At 41.3% G+C, this 23811-nt stretch overlaps 1 protein-coding gene across 1 annotated transcript; it reads right to left on the reverse strand.

Annotated features, from left to right (window-relative positions):
- Nucleotides 1-926: 926 nt before the first annotated feature.
- LOC110980339 (CYFIP-related Rac1 interactor B-like) lies at nt 927-23792 on the reverse strand. Its single transcript, XM_022236943.2, has 11 exons — nt 23585-23792; nt 12351-12433; nt 11953-12074; nt 11345-11450; nt 10791-10930; nt 9986-10060; nt 9421-9546; nt 8801-8880; nt 6814-6940; nt 6501-6571; nt 927-5687 (listed from the first exon to the last, which is right to left on the reverse strand). The coding sequence occupies exons 2-11, from the start codon at nt 12418-12420 to the stop codon at nt 5624-5626; spliced, it is 981 nt and encodes a 326-aa protein (XP_022092635.1). The 5' UTR covers nt 12421-12433; nt 23585-23792; the 3' UTR covers nt 927-5623.
- Between the last annotated feature and the right edge of the window lie 19 nt (nt 23793-23811).

The raw sequence follows: 23811 nt of genomic DNA on the forward strand, positions 1-23811 counted from the left end.
ATAAACTGGAGAAAATAATTGTTTTGATGTTGATTTCCTATTCCGAACCACCTTCTTTTAGACAACAGCATAAGGGGGGGGAGTGCGAACAGTGGCAGTTTGGAACGGAATGGACACTTTAAAAGAATCATCAGAGCGCTGATGGAAGCAATCTTAGAACGCTTAAAATTGTTTAAGCAGGACGGCATTCTATTTTTCCTCGGGCAAGCAAAGTTCTAGTTACGCACCTGCTATTCGAACTTAACCAAATTGTGGCAGATTGGACTTAGGCATGCAGCGTGCCATAAACCTCATTCAAATACAAAGGAAATTGAAGACTGTATTCCATTCACGTTTTACCTTCCATGATATATGAATTCCGCGAACTTGACTCATGGTACCAGTTGTGGTACAAAAATGAACACAAGCCACATCATTCCCAAGCCACGACAAAATAAAAGCACGGCCTTGACGCTAGCGCATTATGACTCATGTTTTATCCCGTTATGTTGAATCACACCGAACAAGTACATTGTCACCGCATTAAGAATGCCTGAATGGAAATGAATGGGTGAGTAGTGCAGGTCCAAGTGCAATGCAGTGATTGGCCAACAACAAAGCTCTTTGGAGCATCAGCAATGCGATTTGTGGCAGTGTGATTCGTGGAAGACTTCTACGAAGCCAAGCACTTTCTTTGCGTAGGGCGCCTCGTGTGTTCACAACTTGAAGGAAACCGCGCGGTATTGGAGAGGAAGAGGGCGCTATTCGTCAAACACGAGTGTGCGGGTTCGGGGGGGGGCTTTTTGTTCCGAAAGTTTAACCGACTCCGACGTACAGAAGGTACAGAAGGAAGGCACACTGTACTTATATTCACAATTTGTGGTCAAGGTTCACTGAAGCTGGAAAGTCAAGAGCGGAAGCCAAATAAAGTCAAGGACAAGAAAATATAGAAGACTGTAATCGTTTTATTCAATAAAGCTAAATTGGAAGATTTCTTTCAACACTACTGTTTGGCGACAGATGATGGTAGACGACGATCTTAAGTTTACGCATGAAACTGTTATTTCTTCTTTGTAATACTATTTTCCCAATATCTACGACAACCTGGCAAAATGAGTCTTAAGTCACTTGGCATAGTGAACAATAACATGTCCTTAATTCATTAATTACAATATTTGCTACAAAGAGTGTTCATTGAAACAAATTAAGTGTGGAGCTCCGACGATTTCATCTTTCAAATAAATCTCACGAATTCGAAAATGACTTCAAGACTCACTTTGCAGATTTAGTCACATATTTGGTTTGAAATTTTGTAATGGAAGATATTGCTACTACAACCAACTACTTGTACTGAAAAGAATTTAATGATGTCATCTTCAAAGTAGATTGATTGTGCCGGCCTTTTGAGCCACAACACTGTAAATAAACTGACGATGCCTCGACGGGCCAATTTCTCTTGGGGTTTCAAGAAGCACTTATGAATAGAAACTTTCAAGAAGCACTTATGCATAGAAACTTTCAATTACACTGAACCTATTTCACCGTTCAGAGACTTAATAAACTTGGGAAAATTGTTAAGATTTCAAAAAATGTACCTATCATGTAGTAAAACTGCGCCCCTAGAAGTTACAAATGAAACGGTTCAAAAATAAACTTCGTTAAGACTCGAAGCATCTGTTTTGATATTACCAAGAATGAAAAATCTTCCGAGCTAGGCGAGTTCTCGGTATTATGGGGGAATTTAGGGGCTGTAGGCTTCAAAATGATGACGTGTTTTTGTCAATCACCCTCCAAACTGGGACACATCGGGCTACAAGTGTGACCAAATGAAGACAAGTCATCGCACAATTTGAAAACCAATCGAGGAATGACTGAGGTAGATCGACACAGATTTGGAATTGTTTTTGTGGTGCAGATTATAAGCTATCAGTTCCAGTGTCGTAGCATTGTGTCGAAACTCAAACAGCCTAGTGGCGCTTTATACAGCAACTAATGCGGCAAGCAGTCTAAAGGATTATTCGAGAACTTCAACAACCCGAGGGGCATACTCCCAGTGCTTCCATTCACAGCATTAGCAAACTCAAGACAATCGAGATCGTCCTGTAGGCTAGTTTCCCAAACTCTGCTCAACACCGACAATTTTCAAAGCACGTCAAATGCCATTGACAAACCAAAATGCCTTGCACTACATAAACTTCTTGCGATTGGTTTCCGGCTGACTTGTGCTTCGCACATGAATGCGATGAGCGACTCTGCGACAAGGACGGAACCAGAGAGAAAAGCAAAGTGTCGGGGAAGGGGGGAAACGTTGGAACTGTGTTCATCATGGAGAAACAAAATGGAGTATCTTTTCGAAAATCCATTTCATAACTCCTTCAAAGAAGAGTGCCTCTCTCATAAGCGCCTTTTAAACAAATCCTTTTAAGTTTCAGAAGAGCAATGAATTTCATACACACTTTCAAAACACAAAGTTGAACCCAAACTTGCACAAAATATTTACAAATTATTCAAATCTTCAAAGCATAAAACTGGGTGACTTTTGTATAATTATCCACTGACAAAAACAAGAGAAAGAGAAAAAGGTTTCCTTGACTGTGGTAAACCCTGCATGCAGATAAGAACAACAGAAGTCCTCGGTGAGGTGTAAAAATCAAGGTGCTTTCTTGGAAAAAAATCTCCCCACAAAAATCAAGACCTTCTTGCCTTCAGTTTCAGGTTTCTATTTGTTAAGCAAGTACAGAGCAAAAGCAGATTTCATCTTAATAAAAGAAACCGTGCTTTGCCAGGAGCATTTTTTCTGATGTTGGCTTAGTGCCTCACAAAGATGATTAAGAAGTTACAATGGAGGACAGGCAAACAATTTGAGGACCTTGGGCCAACAATCTGAGGACCCTGGGGACCAGGCAGGTCTAATATCGCCTCTCAATACTCTGCGACTTATAAAGACTTATAAAGAACTGGTCTCAAGCATACCCTCTAAGGGTATGCTTGAAGTAAAATGTGGAAGGTCCATTTGACCCATTAAATGTCAGCACTTGAAGAGGATCTTCTCATCTCTTACAGCATGACAAATATGACATTTTGCCCATTTAACATGTGATTCATAAGATAACTACGACCATTCTTAAAAAAATGAATTAACCCATATATCTACAGGTAGAATTGCTTTCCTTGTATGCTTGGAAGTTCTTTCCTCTTTCAAAAATTCAAATCTTGTCCATTACCTTGAAAAACAATTTGCTATTTTCAAGGACATCTTTCGCACTCCATAATGCTAAAAAAAGCTCTGAACTGTGAAATTTTATATGGAAAAGACTGTTCTCTTGTCATATCTTCAATCCATGCATATTTCGACGTTAAATCCTTAAAACTGATAATTTTAAGCTTTTGAACAGCAAACCTGACCTCTCCCACAAGAGGTCAAAACTTCCTACAATAATTTACTTTTAAAAAATCTGAGTGAATATACCTTTCAAAAAAAAAAAAAAATTCAGACATTCATCTAGCTTTTCTAGCCGTTTTTTTTACCTTACTTACTCAAGACACCTGTTCACATGTAATTGCTATAGTATCTTATAGATGGAAGTATACAGGCTACTATCAAGTATCAACTATTCAATTCGAAAAAATATTTTTATATCTACACTTTGCATCTATTCTGATAGAGTTCTAGTTATCCACATAAACATTCAATACCTTTTAAAGTAAGTTTTTAGGATAGATTTATACAAAATTCTGACGCCCTACTTGTACATGATTTCTTCAAGTGTGAAAAAAATTCTACCGTACAAAAAATAACAAAAAATAAAGTTTCTATTTAACCAATAATTAAGATCATACAAAAGTTACAAAGCAAAACGAATCTCCGGGACTTTGGAAAAATAGTTCTCACATACTATGCAACAACAGAGATTACTATCTCAGATGAAGACTTTTTAACAAACAACATTACCAATTTTTCTTTTGAATCATTCAGTGATTTTCTACATTGAAACCTTTGACAAAGAACACAAGTTCTGCATGTACATAATGAGCACTTCCGAAACTCTCCCTCTTCAAGAACCTGTATTATATGTATTTGAATTGGTACAACAAACAACTGGAAGAACTTTAAGGGGCTTGGGAAAAAGGGAAAACACTTTCCCAACCCAGACTTCCCCTGAGCTACAGCCCAAATTGGATTCCAACTTGGGTGGGATTTTCCTTTTGAACTAAGCCACGATCACATCATATTTGTAAATTGGGTTTAAAACCAAGTCTGGTCCGAGCCAGTTTGGCTCATAAGGCCAGTGTTTATCTCTGGTTTCCTTGGCATGAAACGACTGACAATATTTCTATTCCCCCTGGATGGGATGCCAGTCCATCGCAGGTTGCTTCCCAGCTAATGCTGGTACCCATTTATACTCCTGGGTGGAGAGAGGCAAGCAGGGGTGAAGTGGCTTGCCAAGACCATACCATACTACCAGCAGCTGGATTCGAACCTCCAACCCTGTGATTGGAAGTCACAAACCCTAACCACTTGGCCACATGCGCCCCGTAAAATTTGGGTTTGAACTACTGTTTAATTAAATGACAGACTGCAACGTGTAATAATTTGAAAAACATGAAAGGTGTTTCACCTGAATGACTATTTCCCTCAGAAAGGATCCCTGCCAGAAAGTATATCGCAGAAAAAAACAAGGCTAACCGGCCCCCCCCCCAAAAAAGAGCACCACTTCTACCTAAAACGTTGGCCTTTCAGTCCTCCATTCTCCAACAGGTGAAGGATGAGGAACTGAAACAATCCACAATAACACAGTCTCATGAGAGTCTACTTACCCCAAGCAAGGCTGGAATGCTGCCAGATCGTTACATACCTAATCAATATGCTGATATTCTTAAGATCATACATGTATGGTACACCATTATGTGACGGCCTCGAGTGAAGTCGTAAAACAAGACAAAGGTAAGACTATTTTGTTCCTTGGCTCGTAAAAAAATACCGATGCATTAATGGGCAACAGTTGGTTTAGATAAGTTACATATCAAAGGATTTAGGGAGAGTCTCTAAGCTTGGAGTGTCGGTGTACCACAGAAGGCACCTCGTGGAACCCTGTCTGTTTTCCAGTAGGAATGAGCGATATTTCCTTCAGGTTAATCCTGCATTAACCAGGCAAATGTTCCCACTGCAGGACAAGCTTTCTTTACGTTTTCAAAACGGGACGTGTTCCCACTGCAGCCCATCGCCAATTCCAAGCACCTGAGACATCCTTAGAGATTTTCCATGTCAGTATGGGAAACCATTTTTCACAGGCGGGAAAGTTCCTTACCAAATTCTGGTTCACATGAAACTAATTAGCTACGGAATCACTGAAATCAATTACACAAATTTTGATCAAAGATTTCCAACAGTAATCAGTCATTACAGCGATGACTGGTATCAAGGTTATAAATAAATCGAAATTAAAAAAGTCTGCATCTCTTACCTACAGAAATGTTCCCAGAACCAAAACGCACAAATCGTTCTCTTGGCCGATCCTATGTAACCTGGCTAACAAAACAACCGGACCACTGTTCTGCCATTAAGATTTCCAAGAAAGATAGGTCCTGCCAGGAGGATTGTGTGCGAGATATGACCGGGGGAAGGGTCGTGTCAAAGGTTAACTCAGGTGAGCAGGGCCCTAGTTGAGCATGGTGTGGTCTCGTCGTTGAAGTGTTTGCTGTTGTACCTGCAGGAAGAGATTTGAGGAGGTTGATCAGAGGAGGTAAACTTGACAAACGTAACATGACACTGATTCCAAAAGCAGTGTTTTTGAATCCATGATACTCTAAGGATGAATTTAGCTAAGAGCATGCATCTGAGGGTACAGAAAGAGGTGATATCAGGGGCAGGAAGAGGAACATAAGACCCTAAAATGGGAGAAATGGGGGCACAGGGGAGCACACACCGCTCTGTCTGCTCCAAGCCCTTGGATGCCCTGAAATACCTCCTAGCTGTGGGTGCTCAACAGCACATCCAGATAAGTTAAGTTACTGTCCAGTCTCAAGTCAAGTTACTGTCTAGTCTCAAGTCAAGTTACTGTCTAGTCTCAAGTCAAGTTACTGTCCAGTCTCAAGTCAAGTTACCGTCCAGTCTCAAGTCAAGTTACTGTCCAGTCTCAAGTCAAGTTACTGTCCAGTCTCAAGTCAAGTTACTGTCCAGTCTCAAGTCAAGTTACTGTCAAGTCTCAAGTCAAGTTACTGTCCAGTCTCAAGTCAAGTTTAACTGTCCAGTCTCAAGTTAAGTGCCAGGCAATAACAAATGAACTGTGGTAATGCCAAGGCCCTTTCAATTAACTGCTGTTGTTCATTCTCTGTGTGCCTTAACTTGCGACCCGACCTGTGGTTTGACTTTCCATTCCATGTACAACTGATAATGTTACATCTCCTCCACATCCAAAAGCCACGTCCACAATGCCACCTGCAATCTCTGACATCTACAATGGTGCACTTTGCATGAGCCACCAAAGTAACCCAAGACATCAACTCTGTCCGTGTCTTACCTCAGTGCATTCATCAAAGACTCCAACTCATTCGGACTCTGGTCTTTTAGCACTTTTATGCAACTTTTCACCTGTCAAATTAAAAAAAAGGAAGAAAGTCAGACTCAGACAAATGTTACTTCAACCCCGCAATAAAACTGTGCCAATGAATTCCATGCTCCACAAGTAAACTATTGCAACCCTGCCAAACTCGTCAATAAACAGGATATGAGTGCGTCATGAAGCCACAGCAATCGTTGCACTATAACTCTGCCACTAATTCCTGCCGCTCACTTCCCCCGATAAGAAAGGAGAGAAGACCAAAATAACTTACGTCTATGCTTGACTTCTTGTCGAAGGCGCCTACTGGATGGACATGATCATACAGAATGATGAGGCCGACCATGATACGCATGCAGAAGAGAGCGGTGTCTTCGTTTTGGAATTTGCAGTAGTGCTCGCTGGAGAGAGGGAAAAAGAGAGAAAACAGAAGACACAGGCTCTCTGATTAGCTGGGAGATAGCCTGGGTAGAGTTGGAGAGCTCTGTTGGTGAAGCAGTGGTGCGGGAAAACAGAGAAGGTAATTTCAGCTTCCAGTTCCTTGGAGGAAGTATCACGGAACAGGACTAGGGGGGAAACCCCGGTGACTGGGCACTGTGGACACAACTGGAAAACCCATCCTCCAAGGAAGGGAAATTGACGCACAAAGGGCAACAAGTGAAACGTGAGGAAACTTGGCGTTAGTGACCAACGGAAACTGAAAATAAGGAAAGGACACTTATTTTGGCCTCCTAAAGCAAAACAGCTTTGAACTCTCAACCAGGAAGCAAATAAACCTATTTACTTAATGATAGATCTAAACAGCATGATAAGTACTACCATATTCTGTAAAGTCCTTGTGAAAATGAAAGGAAATAAATTACATGTAACTGCCAAGTACTTCTCTGCCATAAACTGCTTCACAATCGCCTTTGATGACTGGATATACCAAATTGAGTCTTGAGGCTATGTTTCAATTATCTCCTTTACTGTTTGCATTAGGAAGAGCAAGGTGGGTTCTCCGTTGTGAGATATTCCTCAGTTTGACATCCACAGGAAACGGGCATTACACGGGTGAAAAATGTTCAGGGTTCCTAATGACTAGCCCTGTGCAAGATTTTGCAAAAACGGCCTTTTTTGTCACAAAGATAGTTCTAGCATCTTGTGACTCATTTTGTCAGAGTGGGTCACATTTGTACTCTGTGCGGATTGTTTGCACGAGAGCTGAAACTCGGTCAAGTGCAATTTGCATAGTTTTTCACTCGAGGCTGGGTTGCAAACAAGAGTAGTCAAGGGCACACAAATGGTGTCGGTATCAATCATGGTCCTGACCAGGGAAGTTATGAAGGGACAAAACAATGTATACATGCTGTATGTGAATCAGCTGTGACAGGCTGAATGCCTTCAAATGCCTCTCCCATCAGGGAGCCAAACGTTGCACTTATCAGCCCACAACTCAGCTCACCTGTCCACGTCAGCTGACCAGGGGTACCAGGTAAAACCGGTCCAGAGATCTCTCATATGCGAGGATTGCGATGTGGGGTAGATTTCCACCGTTAGGAAAATTACTCCCTTCCCCCATCCTACGCCCCCCACTCCTTCCTGCTCGAGTTTGAGGACCAGTTTGGGCTATTTAAACAACTTGCTTTTAACCACTTCGCACCGGGCCTATGTATCCATGTTGATTCTACTGGGCCGGATGACTTTTTATATTTTTCTCTTTTCAAACTTCTTTAAAAAGTTCTAACTTCATTTACTGGACGCTTACACCCACATGAATGGCTCTCTGGTGGCTACTCTAATCTGACAGACAACATCTATTGACGCCCAAGTATTTCAGCCAGACCTGCCGCCTTGTGAAAAGGGTCCAGATTGTGCGATGTTACGTAATTTTCTTTTGTTCCCAAAACAGGCACAGTGCGCTGCTGACGTCTTTTCAACAGGGGTCAGACTAGCGTGCAGTGGTATTACATCGCTCATGCCTGGATCACTTTTGTCCCCGGTGGTAATCCGCTCGTGCTGAATGCCACAAACAGTGGTATAATCTTTCAAAACAGTGATGGATTTCCTCCCCTAATGACAACTGAAAAAATGTTGGCAATTCCCAGCAGCTCCGTCTTTTGTTCAGAGTACGGTCTTTTGTTACAAGGCCCAGCTCTTTTGTCCAGCTTCGGGCTCCCCAGCTTCGTGTATAAAGCCTGTGTCCTCAAAACTAGATACCCCGGCACAAAGTGGTAAAGAATCTTAGCCTGACGTCCATCAAAATTTGACAACATGCTTACCTCTTAGCTATCATGAGCTTGCATACGGAGACCATCGTGCTCAGCACATCAGTCGTGTTCTCAACAGGAACCTGCTTGCACTGCAGGAAGAGATGGAAGGAAATGTCTTGATATCTACATATTGCTGGACATCTTGTCAGTATTTGTCCAACATACAGGTGATGACCTACACCAGCTGACACAAAGAATGAAAGTGGGGTATAATGGGCGGCACAGGTGGCTAGTGTGTAAGGTACCCGCCCCTCACCACTCTGGCCTAGGTTCGAATCCTGGCTCAATCCATCAGTGAGCAAAGCTGTTCCCTAATTCCTTCCTGTTCCATGATGGGTTCTTCCCTCTAAAATCTCTGGTTTTCTTCCTTCGGCAAAAATAAACACTTTCAATCTCTAGCTGTGCTCTGTGGTCAAATATGGGTCGTATAACGGCTGTCTGAGGTGTCTTTGAATGCCTACGGCTTGACCACAATGTGGCTACACTTCCAACTTCACTCTGAATTAAAAGGTAACCCCCCAAGCAAAAAATGACTTTATTATATAAGAATGCTAGCAGGAGCAACCTGGTCACGGCTAGGTCGTGGTTAAGTATAAAACGGCCCGAACAGACGGATGAAGCAAGCTTACCTCAGTGACAAACTTAGTGGTCGAGTCGCTCAGGATTTTGAGCATCGGGCAAGCCTCGGCCAGAAACAAGGACATTCTGTTTGCCATCTCGTTGTTGACGGCATAGGTGCGGTTTTGGCCTTGGTCCTGATGAGATGAAAGGAGATAAAAGAGCATGGTTTTGAAATTTGATGCTGGCTAGATGCAACATCTTCGGGTAAACAGTACTAAGTCCAATGGACTTGTCAACAACCACAGTGGGCACACGTCTCTTTCATATGAAGAAAATTGTGCTTGATGAGAATGTTAAGATTTCTCATGAAAAAATCTGCTCCTCATTTACCTCTTAGAAGCAGAACTGAAGTCCACATTTTTTGGGAGGGGGGGGGAAATTTGGTCACAATTACATTGCAAGGAATCATCAAGTATGACGTGCCAACTGCGCAATGTGATTTGTTTTTTAAAAAAATGAGCAGGGCATCCAAAAACTTGACCGAACCTGTTATAGTTATTGTTTTGGTTGTTTGACTAGTCTAACACTTTGTTACATTACAAACTTTGGGGGGGGGGGTTGGGGGAAGCTCACCGAGTCCTGCATCTTGATTCGACTTAGCGTCCTCCGGTAATAACTGAAGTCATTCTGAATTGATGGATTGGTCATCTGTATTGAAACACAAAAAGTTTAAGGGGAAAACTGCTTCAGGATGAATAAGAGAAACTCCTGATTGATCAACTTTCCAATGAGTAGATTTTTAAAGCTTGACCTATTTGGATAAATTACATGATTTCACAACTAGCAGGCCCAATGTCACTTGCCCAATGTCAAACTACTCATGTTTCACCCCGACCAGTTTTTGAAGCTTCCGCCCATAAACACGCCTTTGTTTTTAACTGGCCACAGAAGCCAACTCTTAGAACCTTCGCATGTGTGATGACTCAATCGGGCCACTGAAGTGAATGAGACACTGGTGAGGGTCTTGGTGCCAGAGACAGAGCCGGCCCTAAGGGCAAGCCCAAGTAAAGGCAACAGTCTGGTACCACTTGGACAAAAACTGCAGACAAAACCTGGCCAGTCGTTCCTCCAGGCCACAGCCACCGTTGGACTACCGCATTGCATTATTAGAGAATGCTGAGCATCTCCAAGGGGATGAAAATCGCTCCTTTACCATGGCTGCAGCTTTTGCAATTCACATCAAGCCATTCATCAAATTGTCCTCTGAGGGGAATTTCAACGACCTGCAGACTATTTTGAAACACCCTGTTGTGCAACGTTTTTGGCTACGAACACAAAAAATAATTAAACACATGGGCGCAAGGTGCAATCAGCCACCGGTTAAGTGATCGTTCTTTGTCAATTTGTTCCCACTTGACTGTTGACAAACTCCACTCACCTTAAGGTCGTCAAACTTGAGGGTGAAATGGAGGATTCTGGCAAACTGCTTGGCCAAAGCCTGGTGCCTGTCTAGGTGTTCGGCAGGTTTCATGTCCACATCGGCACATAACGCTTGCAGTAACGGCCTCAAAGCTTTCTCTACATTGAGGCAAAAACAAAAATGACGACAAATCATTCATTTTTCTGTTCTGATGCAGATTAAGTAACTCACGGTCCACGTTCAATTCCGCACACGGCGAGGTCAGTGAGCGTGTACAAGCAGCAGTACCCGTAACTGCCTGTTAACTTCAGTTTCAACTTACCCCTTTCTGGATGCACATTGAAGGTATTTGCACTCGTAAGCAAGATGTAATAGGTTCGAATTCCATCAAACCAAACCTTTTTTGTTTCCCCCTCATTTGTTTATGTATGGCATATACCCAGTCAACAGTGACGACAACATCTCATCACTGATGGGCAAAACTCTTGCTTCCAAAACGCAGGCAGTAATAACTAACGACTGTCGTCATTTCTGGTAGTTTTTAGTTGGCTGTCTTTCTTGTTCTGACTTACCAATTTTCTGTGAGTACTCAAAGTATCTCTTGAGCCGTGCTACCAAAGGACAGACGTCAGCCCAGGCCTTCTGCTGCATATCTTCATTTCTGGGGTTACAAATAGCCTGAAAAAATATGAAAAAACAAACACAAGTAATCAGTGGCGAGTGCTTTACAACATTTACACCTGTATAAGGAATGCTTCATGCATGTCCCTCTTTACTGTCCCTCAGTATTAAAGCCAGCTGGTCTCTACAGGAAAGTAATACATTTGTATCTTGGTTTTTTTTATAATGACAAGAATTTTGCTGAGCTCTTACATGTATATACATGTATGGTAACAGGTGAACTGGGTCCTTTCTTTGGAAAGTGGCTCATATCCTACAGTGTAGAGTGGTAGCAAGAAAGCATCATGAAGTCTTACCCAACTTCTGTAGTTAACCGCCTCCATCCCTAACCATCTCATCAATGCTCTTAGCGACCCAATCCCCACCCCCTAGAACTACCCTTCCATGTGATGTGCCAAGGGTCAAGATGCACATGGTAAAAACACCTGGGGCTTGAACACTGGACCAAGGTGAAAAGGTACAAAGGTGGGGAAGGGATGACAATTGGCAGGTGCATTACCGTTCTAATGGATTCCCCCGCCCCTCCATAATGCTGCAGGTCCTTCAGTATCTCGTCTGCCTCCCTTAAGACATCCTCCACCATGGAGTATACTTCGTCTTCGTCTTCCTTGGGCTCCGCCTCTGTTGGTAATCGGTGGAAAAATAATTAAGACAACAGCAGGATTTGAATCCTAAACCAAGAGAACTACAGTACTAACAAACAAGAGTATCCACCATGGGCACAAATTCAAGTACTGCTGAGTCACTTTTTTAACGCTCACGATTCAACACTCTGCTGTTGATTCTTCTCATTTATCTCACAAAAATATCGCCTCGGTGGACACTCCTGTAAATACCAATTTTCACGATCTTGAAAGGGTACTGCCCCGACAATGAGCCGATGGCTTTGGGACTCACTTTCAAAGTCAATGAAGATCTGAGGGTCGTCATCCTGCGGACCTCGTAGCTTTAGCAACAGGTTGCCCATGGCAACACACTATCTGTAACAAAAAAGTGCAATGGCAGCAGTTTACAATGTGTCAAACCTGCTGCTGAAGGCAAGACTAAAACAAACTGTACAACAGGAACTGAAAGTTGACATCGAGGACACAGATATGTTGCATCCCTTGAATCTTCATACACCTGTATCGCACCTGTGCTTGGAATCGCATGTAATACTTGTGCAGGTGGTGTGGGGACCACTACCTCTAGTACCTACATATACATGTACTTTCACTTCGATATATTTACCAGACACAGCTGGGGGGGATTTTTTAAACACTGTGAATTATTCTTTTGATTTTGTACTGAAGGCCAACCACAGATTGCTAACCACTGGCATTCAAAACCTGTAACAGTGACAGCGCAAGGAATGGGTCTACTGAGCATGTGTGTCTGAGCATCTGTGTACATGTACACTGTACACATTCACATGTACACATACATGTACATGTACAACATGTATTCTATCATCCTATTAAATTCAATCTTTCCTGTTTGTATGTACACATGTATGTCAAAGCTGACAGATAAATTCCCGTAAAATCCAATTTGACTGCAAGTTTACCAGGGAATGACAACTTTGCATGAAAACTGCTTCCATTCCAGCCCCATTCAAACTACACCTTGCACGTTCATTCACAAGTGTCAAATGAGATACTAGTATTTATAATCAATGGGGGAAACACTGCTTACAGACTGGACCCTTTACTTGGTTTGTGGCTAATGCAAAAACCTACATCATTTCTCTCAAAGTACAGTCACCACACACAAGTGCACATGTACATGTACATTGTACATGTACTTTCATACAGTACACTTTACACATACATGTAGGCACCACTGAAAGGGCAAACGAGAAAAGTGACGACTAAATATGGTAACAACACAACATTGTAATTACAGGTCATTACGTCGCCTTTATCTTGCAGCACTGGTACTTTTTGGATGAGGAAGTAGGCTGCAATATCAAAAACTATACTCGTATGTACACATGCATTCAGTGCAAACAGAACCGAAGTTACAAAAAAATACAAGTTGCAGGTTACGACCACACAAGCAGCACACGGATCTGCACAAGCACGGTTTGCCAGTTGAGAGAACGATTTCATTTCCTTTAGGAACATGACACACACAGCAAACTGAAACCGTCAGACAAATACACAAGTGATGCCCCACACACTAGGTGTATGTGATATACATTGTACAATGTATTGTACCGTACTCAGCGACTGTTTCAAGATACATGCTTACACCAACATGAAGTGAGGAAAGAGACTGGCACTGGACAATGTGCTGCTCTGGAAAGGCAATTTTACATTCAAATACCAACGGTTTAGTACTGAGTGCTATTAACATCCACATGGAGAGGCAATGGCACAGTGGTGGCAAGGCACAATATGGTGGGAAAGACTGACTGGTAAAATTGGACAGTACTTAAATATTAAAAAGTCTAACAGAAGTTGCTTTCCTCTCCAAAAATGCCACATCCACGGGATGCATTCTCAACACAATGTACTGTGGTGAGGTTCGATCTTGGACGTGTTGGAGAAATGAATTACACACCCAATTTTTCTGAGACATTTGGCTAGAATTCTCTCCATTCCTCCAAAGTACTTGTAACCAATAGCACATACTTGGTACTTTCTAGAAGCACTGAGCTCTGTGTTAAGTAATCAGTAATTGGGTTCTGCTTTCCTCGATCAAAAAAATCCTCCAAGAGTTTGACTTTCCATTTTGAAATTCATTTGGCATTCTCTCCAAGCTAGGACTAACTTGGTTACTAACCATTACATGCATTAAAACCTACCGCTACATGTACATGTACAGTATATAATTTCAGACCAAAGCCATCTCATTTGGATGTGGCCTTATACTTTCTGACATGAACCTGCCAATATCTTTGTCATGGTGCAAGTCAGTATGGCTACTTTGAGGATCAATAGAAATTGAATTTTAACTCTGCCAAGATGAAAACTGCCTGCACATGACAGCCTCTGCCATCCAGCGTACTGGTACATGTATGTACATGTAGGTATGGTACAGGCCACAAGTTTTCAATTTCAGAATCTGGAGTGCGTGGAGCGATAAATTGTCTTCACTGTCATTCGGGATCAAAGTCCAATCGTATAATGCTCTTGCAAATGTTTATTGGCTGCTTGTGTGCACTTGAAGACGGTCAAACGACAACCACAAGTCTTTCATCAACGAGCTCGATGTAAATGTAAATCCAGCCACACAAAGCAGTATCACATCTACTACACGTCGCTCAGATAGCATGCTCATCTTTTTCTGCAAGATGCCGAACATTCAACACCACGCAGGGCCAATCATACTTAAGTCCATCACCATGCGCCATCAAATATTTACATGTACCAAGCTACCATATCTTCAAGAGGCCAGCGACATATGTTGATTCAATTTAGGGATGGGACATACATGTATTTCTCATTTAAAGCGCAATGCCTTGTACAAATATAAGCTCCATTCCGTATGGCTTCCACACATTATGCAAAGGTCTTTCGGCAATTAAGGTTTTACGCGGAGGCCTTATAATATTGGTGAAATTTTAGTAAAATTTCATGATAATTTCGTTTTCAACAAAAGGTATGCAAAATTATTTTACATACCAGTGCCTTTTGTTGAAAACGAAATTATGATGTTACACTTGCTTGAAACAAACAAAAATTCACACGTTACTCTCATCCTTATAAAGGTTTCAAACTATAGTACATATTCTGGAGAATGTGCCTAAAACATAAGTATACTGTACATGGACTGTACATGTACCGACCAGGGCATGTGGCATGTTTCTACAGGTACAATTTATTTGAGACTGCTCCTTTAAAGTTGATGCTGTGGGAATTTTGCTCTCACAATGTCAACAATCTTCAATTCTGCTTTAACTAAAAAGATTCGCCCAGCCAGAGGTCTGTGGAAATGTCAGGAATTTCAAATTGAATTACACAGAGATTTCCATAGAAAGGTCTCCATGAACACTGACCATCAACTTGACCGAACACTCATTTTAAACACAGCCAGATTTGTACTGTGATGTTTAATTTTGTTGTATAATGGGGATAATCACATGCGCATGCACTTTCTGCTTTTTTTTGGAAGGGGTGTTTCAATTTCCATCCAATATGTAAATAAATAGGGACCTACTCTCTCTACTGTGTCTTATAAGTTTTTTGTTCACTTTTTGTGTTCAATGCATTTTCAGGCTGTCAGAATGTATGGCATGTAAGTCCAACATGTACATGTAAATGTATGAGTTATAATCCGTTATCAAGTTATCACATGATCGGAGGCTAGTTTTCCAGCCGGAATCGGGCGGCAATTTCTGTGATTGGGGAAGCAAACGTGCAAGTGCTACACAGGATGAGCCCATGAAGTCAAAGGGCAGCCGGGCCTAATAAAAATTGGTCGAAATGAAGGCGAGGGTTTTCCAACAGGATATCCTGCTGCAAACGAGACGGTGTGGTTAGTTCCTCAACGCTTGACTCAACAAGCTCGGGTTGTGACAACACAAACTGTGCCAGTTTTGCAGGGAACCTAAAAAACACTGTTTTTAAACTGAGAGTTTTCTTTTAACACGCCACACACGGCCGTCCATAAGATTTAAATTTTTTTTACATGTACATGTACTTCACATATCCATATTAACATACACATGTTCACGTACAAAGTTCATTTGTACATGTATTTTGTTACCCGTATTACATGTCTGTCTGCCGATACATGTACATGTACATGTACGTCTAGTTTTCAGAACATCTACACAAAAATTAACGCTGTAATTAACACTGCAGAGTTGGTCAGTATAAATTTATAAAGCGATTTATACAATTATCGGATTCAACTCTTTGAGGATGATTTCAAACGGCTCTGAAAAAAAGGTAAAACTGTCACACCATTACATGTACGTTCTAGTTAGCGGTATTTGACACTTGCGCATACATTTGCCTTTATTTGTAGCTAAATGCACAAACGATGGGAAAGGGAGACAATGGTACTTGTTCCACTACAAACAGTTTTTTTTCCATCTCACTTTAACCCTAACTGCCCAAGGGTTGCTGGACCTAACCTTCCCCATTCACACAAAGGCACATGGGACTTTGTGCACGGAGGCTGTTGGTTTAGTTTTTCTGAGGTATGCCAAACCCAATGCAAAAGCCAGCTGTTATGGGCCTACCAGACTTATCCCCACAGAATGAAACACTTTACTACTGTTTAACTCTGTGTGGTTGGGGAAGGTTAGGGTTAAGCCCACGTACATGTACATGTAAGTACAGGATTATTGCTCACACTTCAGCACATGAGGGTAACCGATACGGTTGTTTAAACTAGTGATTGTGTTACAATCAAAGACAATGCACTGTAACAAAATAGAACGACATGTACAAGTAGCTGGACACCCGGTTCCATGTTTCCAGCGACTCCAGCTCCGGTATAGGGGTCAGCCCATTCAAACAGGCAAGCCAAGTGCATTGACAGGTTGACACGCACGGCTGAGCAGAGCTGACAAAATTGGGCAGCAAATAGAATCCGTATCTCAAAAGGTTGAATGAAAACACCCGATGTCTGGCTAAGCAACCCCCAACAAATAAAATAAAATAAAAAAAAAATAAAAGGAGAATGTTGAACTGCAGCGCCACTCTCAACAAAAGAGGGAAAATTTTACATGTACATGGGTACTGGGTACTATTTTTACACTGTAAATTGGCTGGGTAGTACACATAATTTTTGAGTTGTGAGCTCATGGCTATGGTACAGATGTACTGTACCAGTACCTCAACTCGCCATTTGTTTGGAAGCTAAGTTTATACATGTACATTGTATGTAAGTCCCTTTAATTTAAATATGACTCACTGCTGATGTCCATGTACCGGTACTTATAATTTGCACTGATGTGGTACATGCCATGTATTTCACACCGAATGCATTAATGTCATGACCTGAATCTCTTTGGGAAATTTTGAGAGCATAAAACTATGAAAAATGTCTCGGAAAGGAAACAGAAACAAGTTTCATCTTCCAATAAACTACAAGTTTAAAAAGGTCAAATAATTGACAGGTACGTGTACACTGTATTTACTTTTTGAGGGAATTTGAAGAGGAGAAACATGATTTTATTCCAGTGTGTCCCCCCACTTGATCATCCAACAGTGACTGGATGCATTGCCCGGGGATGGACTTTCCATTAAATATGATCTAATAGAGACGACATTAATTGAGAATTAACAAACAGAACCGGAGGACACTGAAATCCTGTAAGAGCAGCACGCACACGGAAAGAAAAATGGGCCGAGGAACGGGAAGATCTCATTAACATTTTCTTAATGTACTCTTGGGACGTTTTCATTTTAAACAAGAAATACCGAAGAAAAAACTTGGAGCACTTCAGATCAAAATTACAAGGATATGCTCTTTGGCTCTACTTACGGGGAGGACGAAAGACTGATTACATTGCCCCCATCAAACAAATGACCTGATAAATTTATACAAGTAATAATAAAAACATATCAACCTACATGAATCGACCTCCTTATAAAGCAAAAACACAAAACAAAGATCTCAAACTAACATTTCTGAATTTCCGGTACATGTACATGTATGACACTGTACACAACTGTTAAGTACACAGTAAACATTATGTACAGTACAGTATGTACAATGTACATGTATGTAGGTGCATGCTTGTGTACGTAATGAAAACTGACATCCAAAACAAGATTTCTTTCATAAGTACATGTACAACCCTTTAAACAGAAAAACAGTATTTGGTAGCCATTGGCTCCTAATGGGGAAAAATCTAGGTGCCAGTCAATCCACGAAATCAGGGTTTTCGCCAAGGGTTCAGCCATGGATGTTTTGACGTCCGTAGTTTCAGCGTGTCTCAGGACACCCTGCTCCATGAATCGCGCTATTTCTGACACTCTAAATCACAGCGACACCCTTTAATTCCGGCAAGAGCTCTGTTTCAGGTTTCATTTACGTTGAAGCAAAAAAGCAGCAAAAAATGGAACCCATGCCATGCCGTGGCTTGTAAACTGGCCCTGGTGTCCGTATACAGTGCATCAACAACATATGTTTAGATCGGGAACCAACCAAACCGTGCGCATGATCGCGACACATGTACATGTAAAGTATGGTACATGTACATGTATATGTACAGCGCACTCGTATGCACATGTACATGTATGTTGGTCAAACTATTTACATGTGCAGTTGAGGCTAAGGAAATCATTTGCATACCGAGTATGTTCAACGATTACGCACATCACTTTATGTGCATTCCATATACATGTAGAGTGTGCACTGATTTGCTATATTAACCATGGCCTTCTATTTTGTTAATTTAACAAGAGAGCTGTTCTAATATCCCCGGTGCCAACCAGGCTCACCGGAATGTAACATTAATAAATTACCCAAGTGTGCACTCGGCGCAGGAAATAATTGGAGATTGGAATCCTTGTTCCATAACAGACGTAGTGGAGCGTTTATGAGTGCCTACTCCATCATGCCAACACACAGTGACAGGGATGATTTGGGGAGTGGTACTGAAGTGCTAAACAGAATTTCTGACTCGGCAATCCTGGCAAGCCTTTTTTTTTTTTCTGGATGGGAAAGAAGTCTGCATCAGTATTTGGCAGGCTATTAAAGGCAAGCTGCAGGGAAAATCGAAGTCACAAATACTGTACGTGTACATGTATATAATGAACAGAAATAGCACACTACCCTTGTATATGTACCGATACATGTACATGTATTTTACTTGTATGGCTGAAATGACAGCAGAAAACTTGGTAATATTTAACATCAATAACATTTTGATTTTCAAGCTTTCTTTGGAACGGTTTGCTGAAGCTGCAACAGACCCTCTTCACTTTTTCAAGGATGGATTTGCGCCGGGAAGATGTAATTAGTTTTGGATTTTTGCCCTGCCCGACGTGTATTTTAACACTGCATATATGCCCATTGCCCCCGAAAGCTTGTGAAAAATCCACAAACGTACTCACGCAAGCGGGTGGGACTCGAACCCACGACCTCCTGCGTACGAGTGCAGACGTCTTAACTGCACTGGTAGACCCTCTTCATGTTTTACATGTACCAGTGCGTGTAACAACTGCATGAGACACGGATATGATGATACGGGGTCCAATGTGTGACTTTTTGTGCTCCCTGTTACACTTCAACTGTTTAGGTTCACAAGGAATCGGATGTACGGCATCACTGAAATTGATTGTAGGTTTACTATTTTTATCTGTTAGACAAGTGAGTCGCATATTAAATGTGTAGCAATATAATCAGTTATGGAAATCAAAGAATGTGTTTGAAACAAAATCATACATAGGGGCATGAAAAAAATGGGACCTCAAATTTACAGACTGACCCATCTGGTAATGAATTTCTTTTAGCTGTACAAAGCAACAGAGGATCCATATTGACACAAGTGTGCAAGCCCTGGAGGGCTGAGTACCCATTGTGGCTCCCCGTCTAGTCTTTGCTCTGGACACCAATCATGTTACCGTACAGCCCTCACCCTGAATAGAACAAGGAAATGAATACCTCCTCCAAAAACATTCAGAACTCCAAGCTGTAAATGAAGCACAATATTGCCCGAGGTTAACATGTTTCAGGAGGGGGAGGGGGGAGTTAAAGAAGACATGGCAAGGTTTTGATGAGGGAAATCTGAAGATTTGACAATGTATCTTTTAGACTTTCAACCTGAACACAATAAAATAAATGTCAGACAAATATTGTTGAGCTCTCTCAACCTGCTCTAGTGATAACGCAGAAGCATAATTCCTTTGTCAATGGCCACTGGACAGAGCTTCCTGCTAACAATAATGGAGGGGACACCCCTGAAGGATTGTATCAAAATGCCCTGAACAGGAAGTTTAAAAGGTAACAAACAGAGTGGTTTTCAATGGTCTGATGTAACATAAGACCTGTTCACTTTCTAGGAATCAAGTACTGCTTTCAGGCAAACAGGGAAAAGGACTTTCAGCATGTTCGGGCAATTCCCTGGAATGTCGCACACTATATTTTAGAGTGTTTTTACATAAAATTGTAACAACAGTTATGCACACATGTACATGTAAATACTGTACATGTTTTTCCAAGGTTTTACAAGATACATGTACCAAGACATGAAAATGGCATTGCAAATGTCCTTAGTTTCAGTGACACTTAATGTCATAATCTTTAGCGTTTTTTAAACATGGACCACAAAACACAAAATTGACTACCAGTAAACATTTTTTTCTTGCATGTATGCAAAGAACAATATGAAGACCTGAGTCCAATGCAAGGCGACAAAGCAATGTACATGTACTATGTGCATGTTCTTCACGTATGTACCGGTATACCGTTGGGCAAACTGTTCTTGAAATGTGAGCATACTGTGAGAATAACTGTCCGAAATGTCGAGTTCCCTCTGGTTCTTTACAGACCCACACATACATGTACTCACGAAAGACTACAGCAGTCCTTTTACTTTTAAAACTTGCCACCTTCGCCATGACAAGCTTCAAAGCTCAACCAAATGTGATCTCACAAAAACATCAATTATTCAGTGAAGATACAGTACTGGGTGATCCACTCCAGGATCGGGAGAGGACAAGCTCACTGTGATTTACTTCACTGGCCTGGGTGAATGAGAGATTCCGGTAGTCGAATTGTGACAGTTTAGTCAGGAATGCCATCTACAGATGGCATAGTAAACCAATGATATGATTCCACAACAGCGACGTCCATCCACAGACAACTGGGACAGTCTGAGTCTGTGATGTGGAAACTGCTCCAACTGACCTTCCTGCCTGCACAAAATTAATGACTTTACCAGAAGAAATAACTGTGTCATTGCTTTTCTGTGCACTATTAATGCAGCGTGGCAAAATATTGATTTGGGGTCACTCATGTACATGTATTTCTGCATTTTGAATGCACATGATACAAAAAGTACCAAAGAAGAAATGCTCTATTGTACCATAGCACTGGTTACCCATCATCTGGAAACCAGGGCCCAGTTTCATGGTGCTGCTTACCATTGAACAAATGTTTTTTGCTAACCATGGGACAAACATTTGCTTAATAATGGTAAGCGTACTTCATGGAATCATTTCGCAGTTGCTGTGCTTAGCACAGAAATTGCATAGAGATTTCCTTTGTTGATACCAGTACTCATGAGCAAATTTTTCTTCCAAGAAACCGTGTGTAAGTGTGCCTTTCCCTGAGCTTATTGCTTACGGTCACTATGAAATATGCAGAGCCTCTGTTAGCGTAAAACTGTGTGCTTGGACGGACCATGAATTTGGGCCCCAGCTGAAGTACAAGTACATATAAGTACATGCACCTGTACACTGTATGTACAGTACATTTTATCCCTGAGGTACAGGTACATGTACCTAGTATTACAACTTCCCTCATTCATGTTGATGGAAGTTGCTTGTGATAACCAAAGCTTGCTAGAGACAGAATTCAGACTTTGGATCACTTGGAAGTGACAAAAAAGCGGGGGAAGAGCAGGTGTACCGTACGTCAGCCTGGTTTTGGAATGTTGCATTATGAATTAAATAACTATCGATTGTACATTTACGTGTATGTTAAATCTGTTAATTATATACAGTGTGAACCTCACATCTGCAATATTATATTTGTTAAGTTTCCGTAATGTGATCACATGCTTTCACTCTTTCAAAGCAACATGAATGTGTAATTTCCAATCACTAAAAACACCTACCGGTACTTCATGTAACTCCGGTACAAGTAGACCTCCACTATGTGGTTGAGACTAATTAAACCACTGGGAAGGAATTTTGAAAGAGTTCCATATACGGACAACACTTGAGGCCCCATGCACAAACCTATGAGATTTGTATTAACAAACCCAAGTGTTCTCTAAGTAAATGCTTCAGAATTTTCTTAGCAAAATTTCACTTTTTCGGACATGTTATCACTTTCTGATGGCTGTTATAACATTTTAAGGGAAACTTAACGTTGTCAGTACACGTATATGGAACTCTTTCCAAGAATTCCTTATCCGGTCATCAAGATTCTTGAGCTTCTTAAAACTCTAACAAGGAAAACTTACCTTAACCAACTTTTCCTCAGTTTTTTTCAAGCTGACAGACTTGTTTTCAATAAAACTTCAAGGCGACTGAGGCAGTATGTCTGAAGGTGAGTGCATGGTGGTCAGATATGGAACTTTTGCCAATGCTTGGCATTTCAATTTACATGTAGGTGAGTATACAGTTTGAGTGTGGCCTTGTTTATAGTTGTTCTGTTTGTAAATTGTAGTTTTTGGTTCATGGCCTTTTGGGAAGTGTTGCAGAATCCTATGTCAGAATCACATTACACCATTTACCTCACAATAAAATGTAAAAATCATACAGGGCAGGAACTTTGTTCTTGAAAGGGCAAGGCAATTTTTCATTTGCAAAGGGTACTGGTATTGGAACATCATACTAGGGAAATTTCAGTGGGCATTGAGGCAAAGATCAGGGGCATCAAGGCAACTGGCTCCTATGCCTCTGTGAAATTCCTGCCCTGTAGCTAGGCCCTACCGCCGCGGTATGTACATGTATACATGTGTGCATATGTACATGTACTTCACAAGCAATGAAATTCAACATGTTCAATAGGCATGATGGAAGAACATTGCAAACTTTCAGTACAGAATGCCCGACAATCTTTCCCATGGCATTGAGGAAAGACTGCTGCATACTGCTCAATGATCACTTCCACTTCTGCAGTTGCGTACGTCACATAAAAAAACACCTATGGAGAGTCAGGAATATTTTCTAATTAGGCCCTGAGCATATATGCTAGGCCCTACTTTCTAACAAAATTGGGAATAAGCCGATTCTCGGTCCCAGATTCATGTCATTCCTTCTTTTCAGTATTTCTAGCAATTTGTACAAGGACTTGACTTTTATGAAAAAAGTATAGAAGATTCAACCTTCTTTCAGAACTTGAAGCTAGCCTGGACCCTGCCAATCCTTGTGTGGATTGTGAAATTGTCGACTACAGCCCGCAGTGCACTCTCGCTCGGCTAACTAAAAATAAAATGTAACACTAGCGGGGTATGCATAGCGCAGCTTCACGCACGTTCCAGTGTTTCAAACCGATTTTTAGAACCACATTACCTCAATTTATGTCCAACAAACACGTCTCCAGACGCTCCAGTATCCAAAGAAATCTTCACCAAGTATAAATATCACCAGGACTTCAAAAAATTACTTTTTTTTACAAGGGATACTTGCACTGTACACCGACTAAAAATCACTTTTCATGTAGTATTTCCGGGTTAGTTCAGCGGCGCCAGAAACGAAAATGCATCATTATGCATGCAGGATGTATTGAATATAGCGCA

The sequence above is a fragment of the Acanthaster planci genome, linkage group LG18 (genome assembly GCF_054643075.1).
Source record: "Acanthaster planci isolate LZ-2023a linkage group LG18, COTS_SCS, whole genome shotgun sequence".
In the NCBI taxonomy this organism is placed as follows: domain Eukaryota; kingdom Metazoa; phylum Echinodermata; class Asteroidea; order Valvatida; family Acanthasteridae; genus Acanthaster; species Acanthaster planci.

Bases quoted from the DNA above. Each gene is read 5' to 3' on its own strand.
- LOC110980339 (XM_022236943.2), bottom strand. From the start codon at position 12,420: ATGGGCAACCTGTTGCTAAAGCTACGAGGTCCGCAGGATGACGACCCT. The intron at 8,881-9,420 runs GTAAGCTTGCTT...CTCTTCCTGCAG, and splicing joins CCACTAAGTTTGTCACTGAG to TGCAAGCAGGTTCCTGTTGA. The intron at 5,688-6,500 runs GTAAGACACGGA...CTCTTCCTGCAG, and splicing joins TCTTTGATGAATGCACTGAG to GTACAACAGCAAACACTTCA.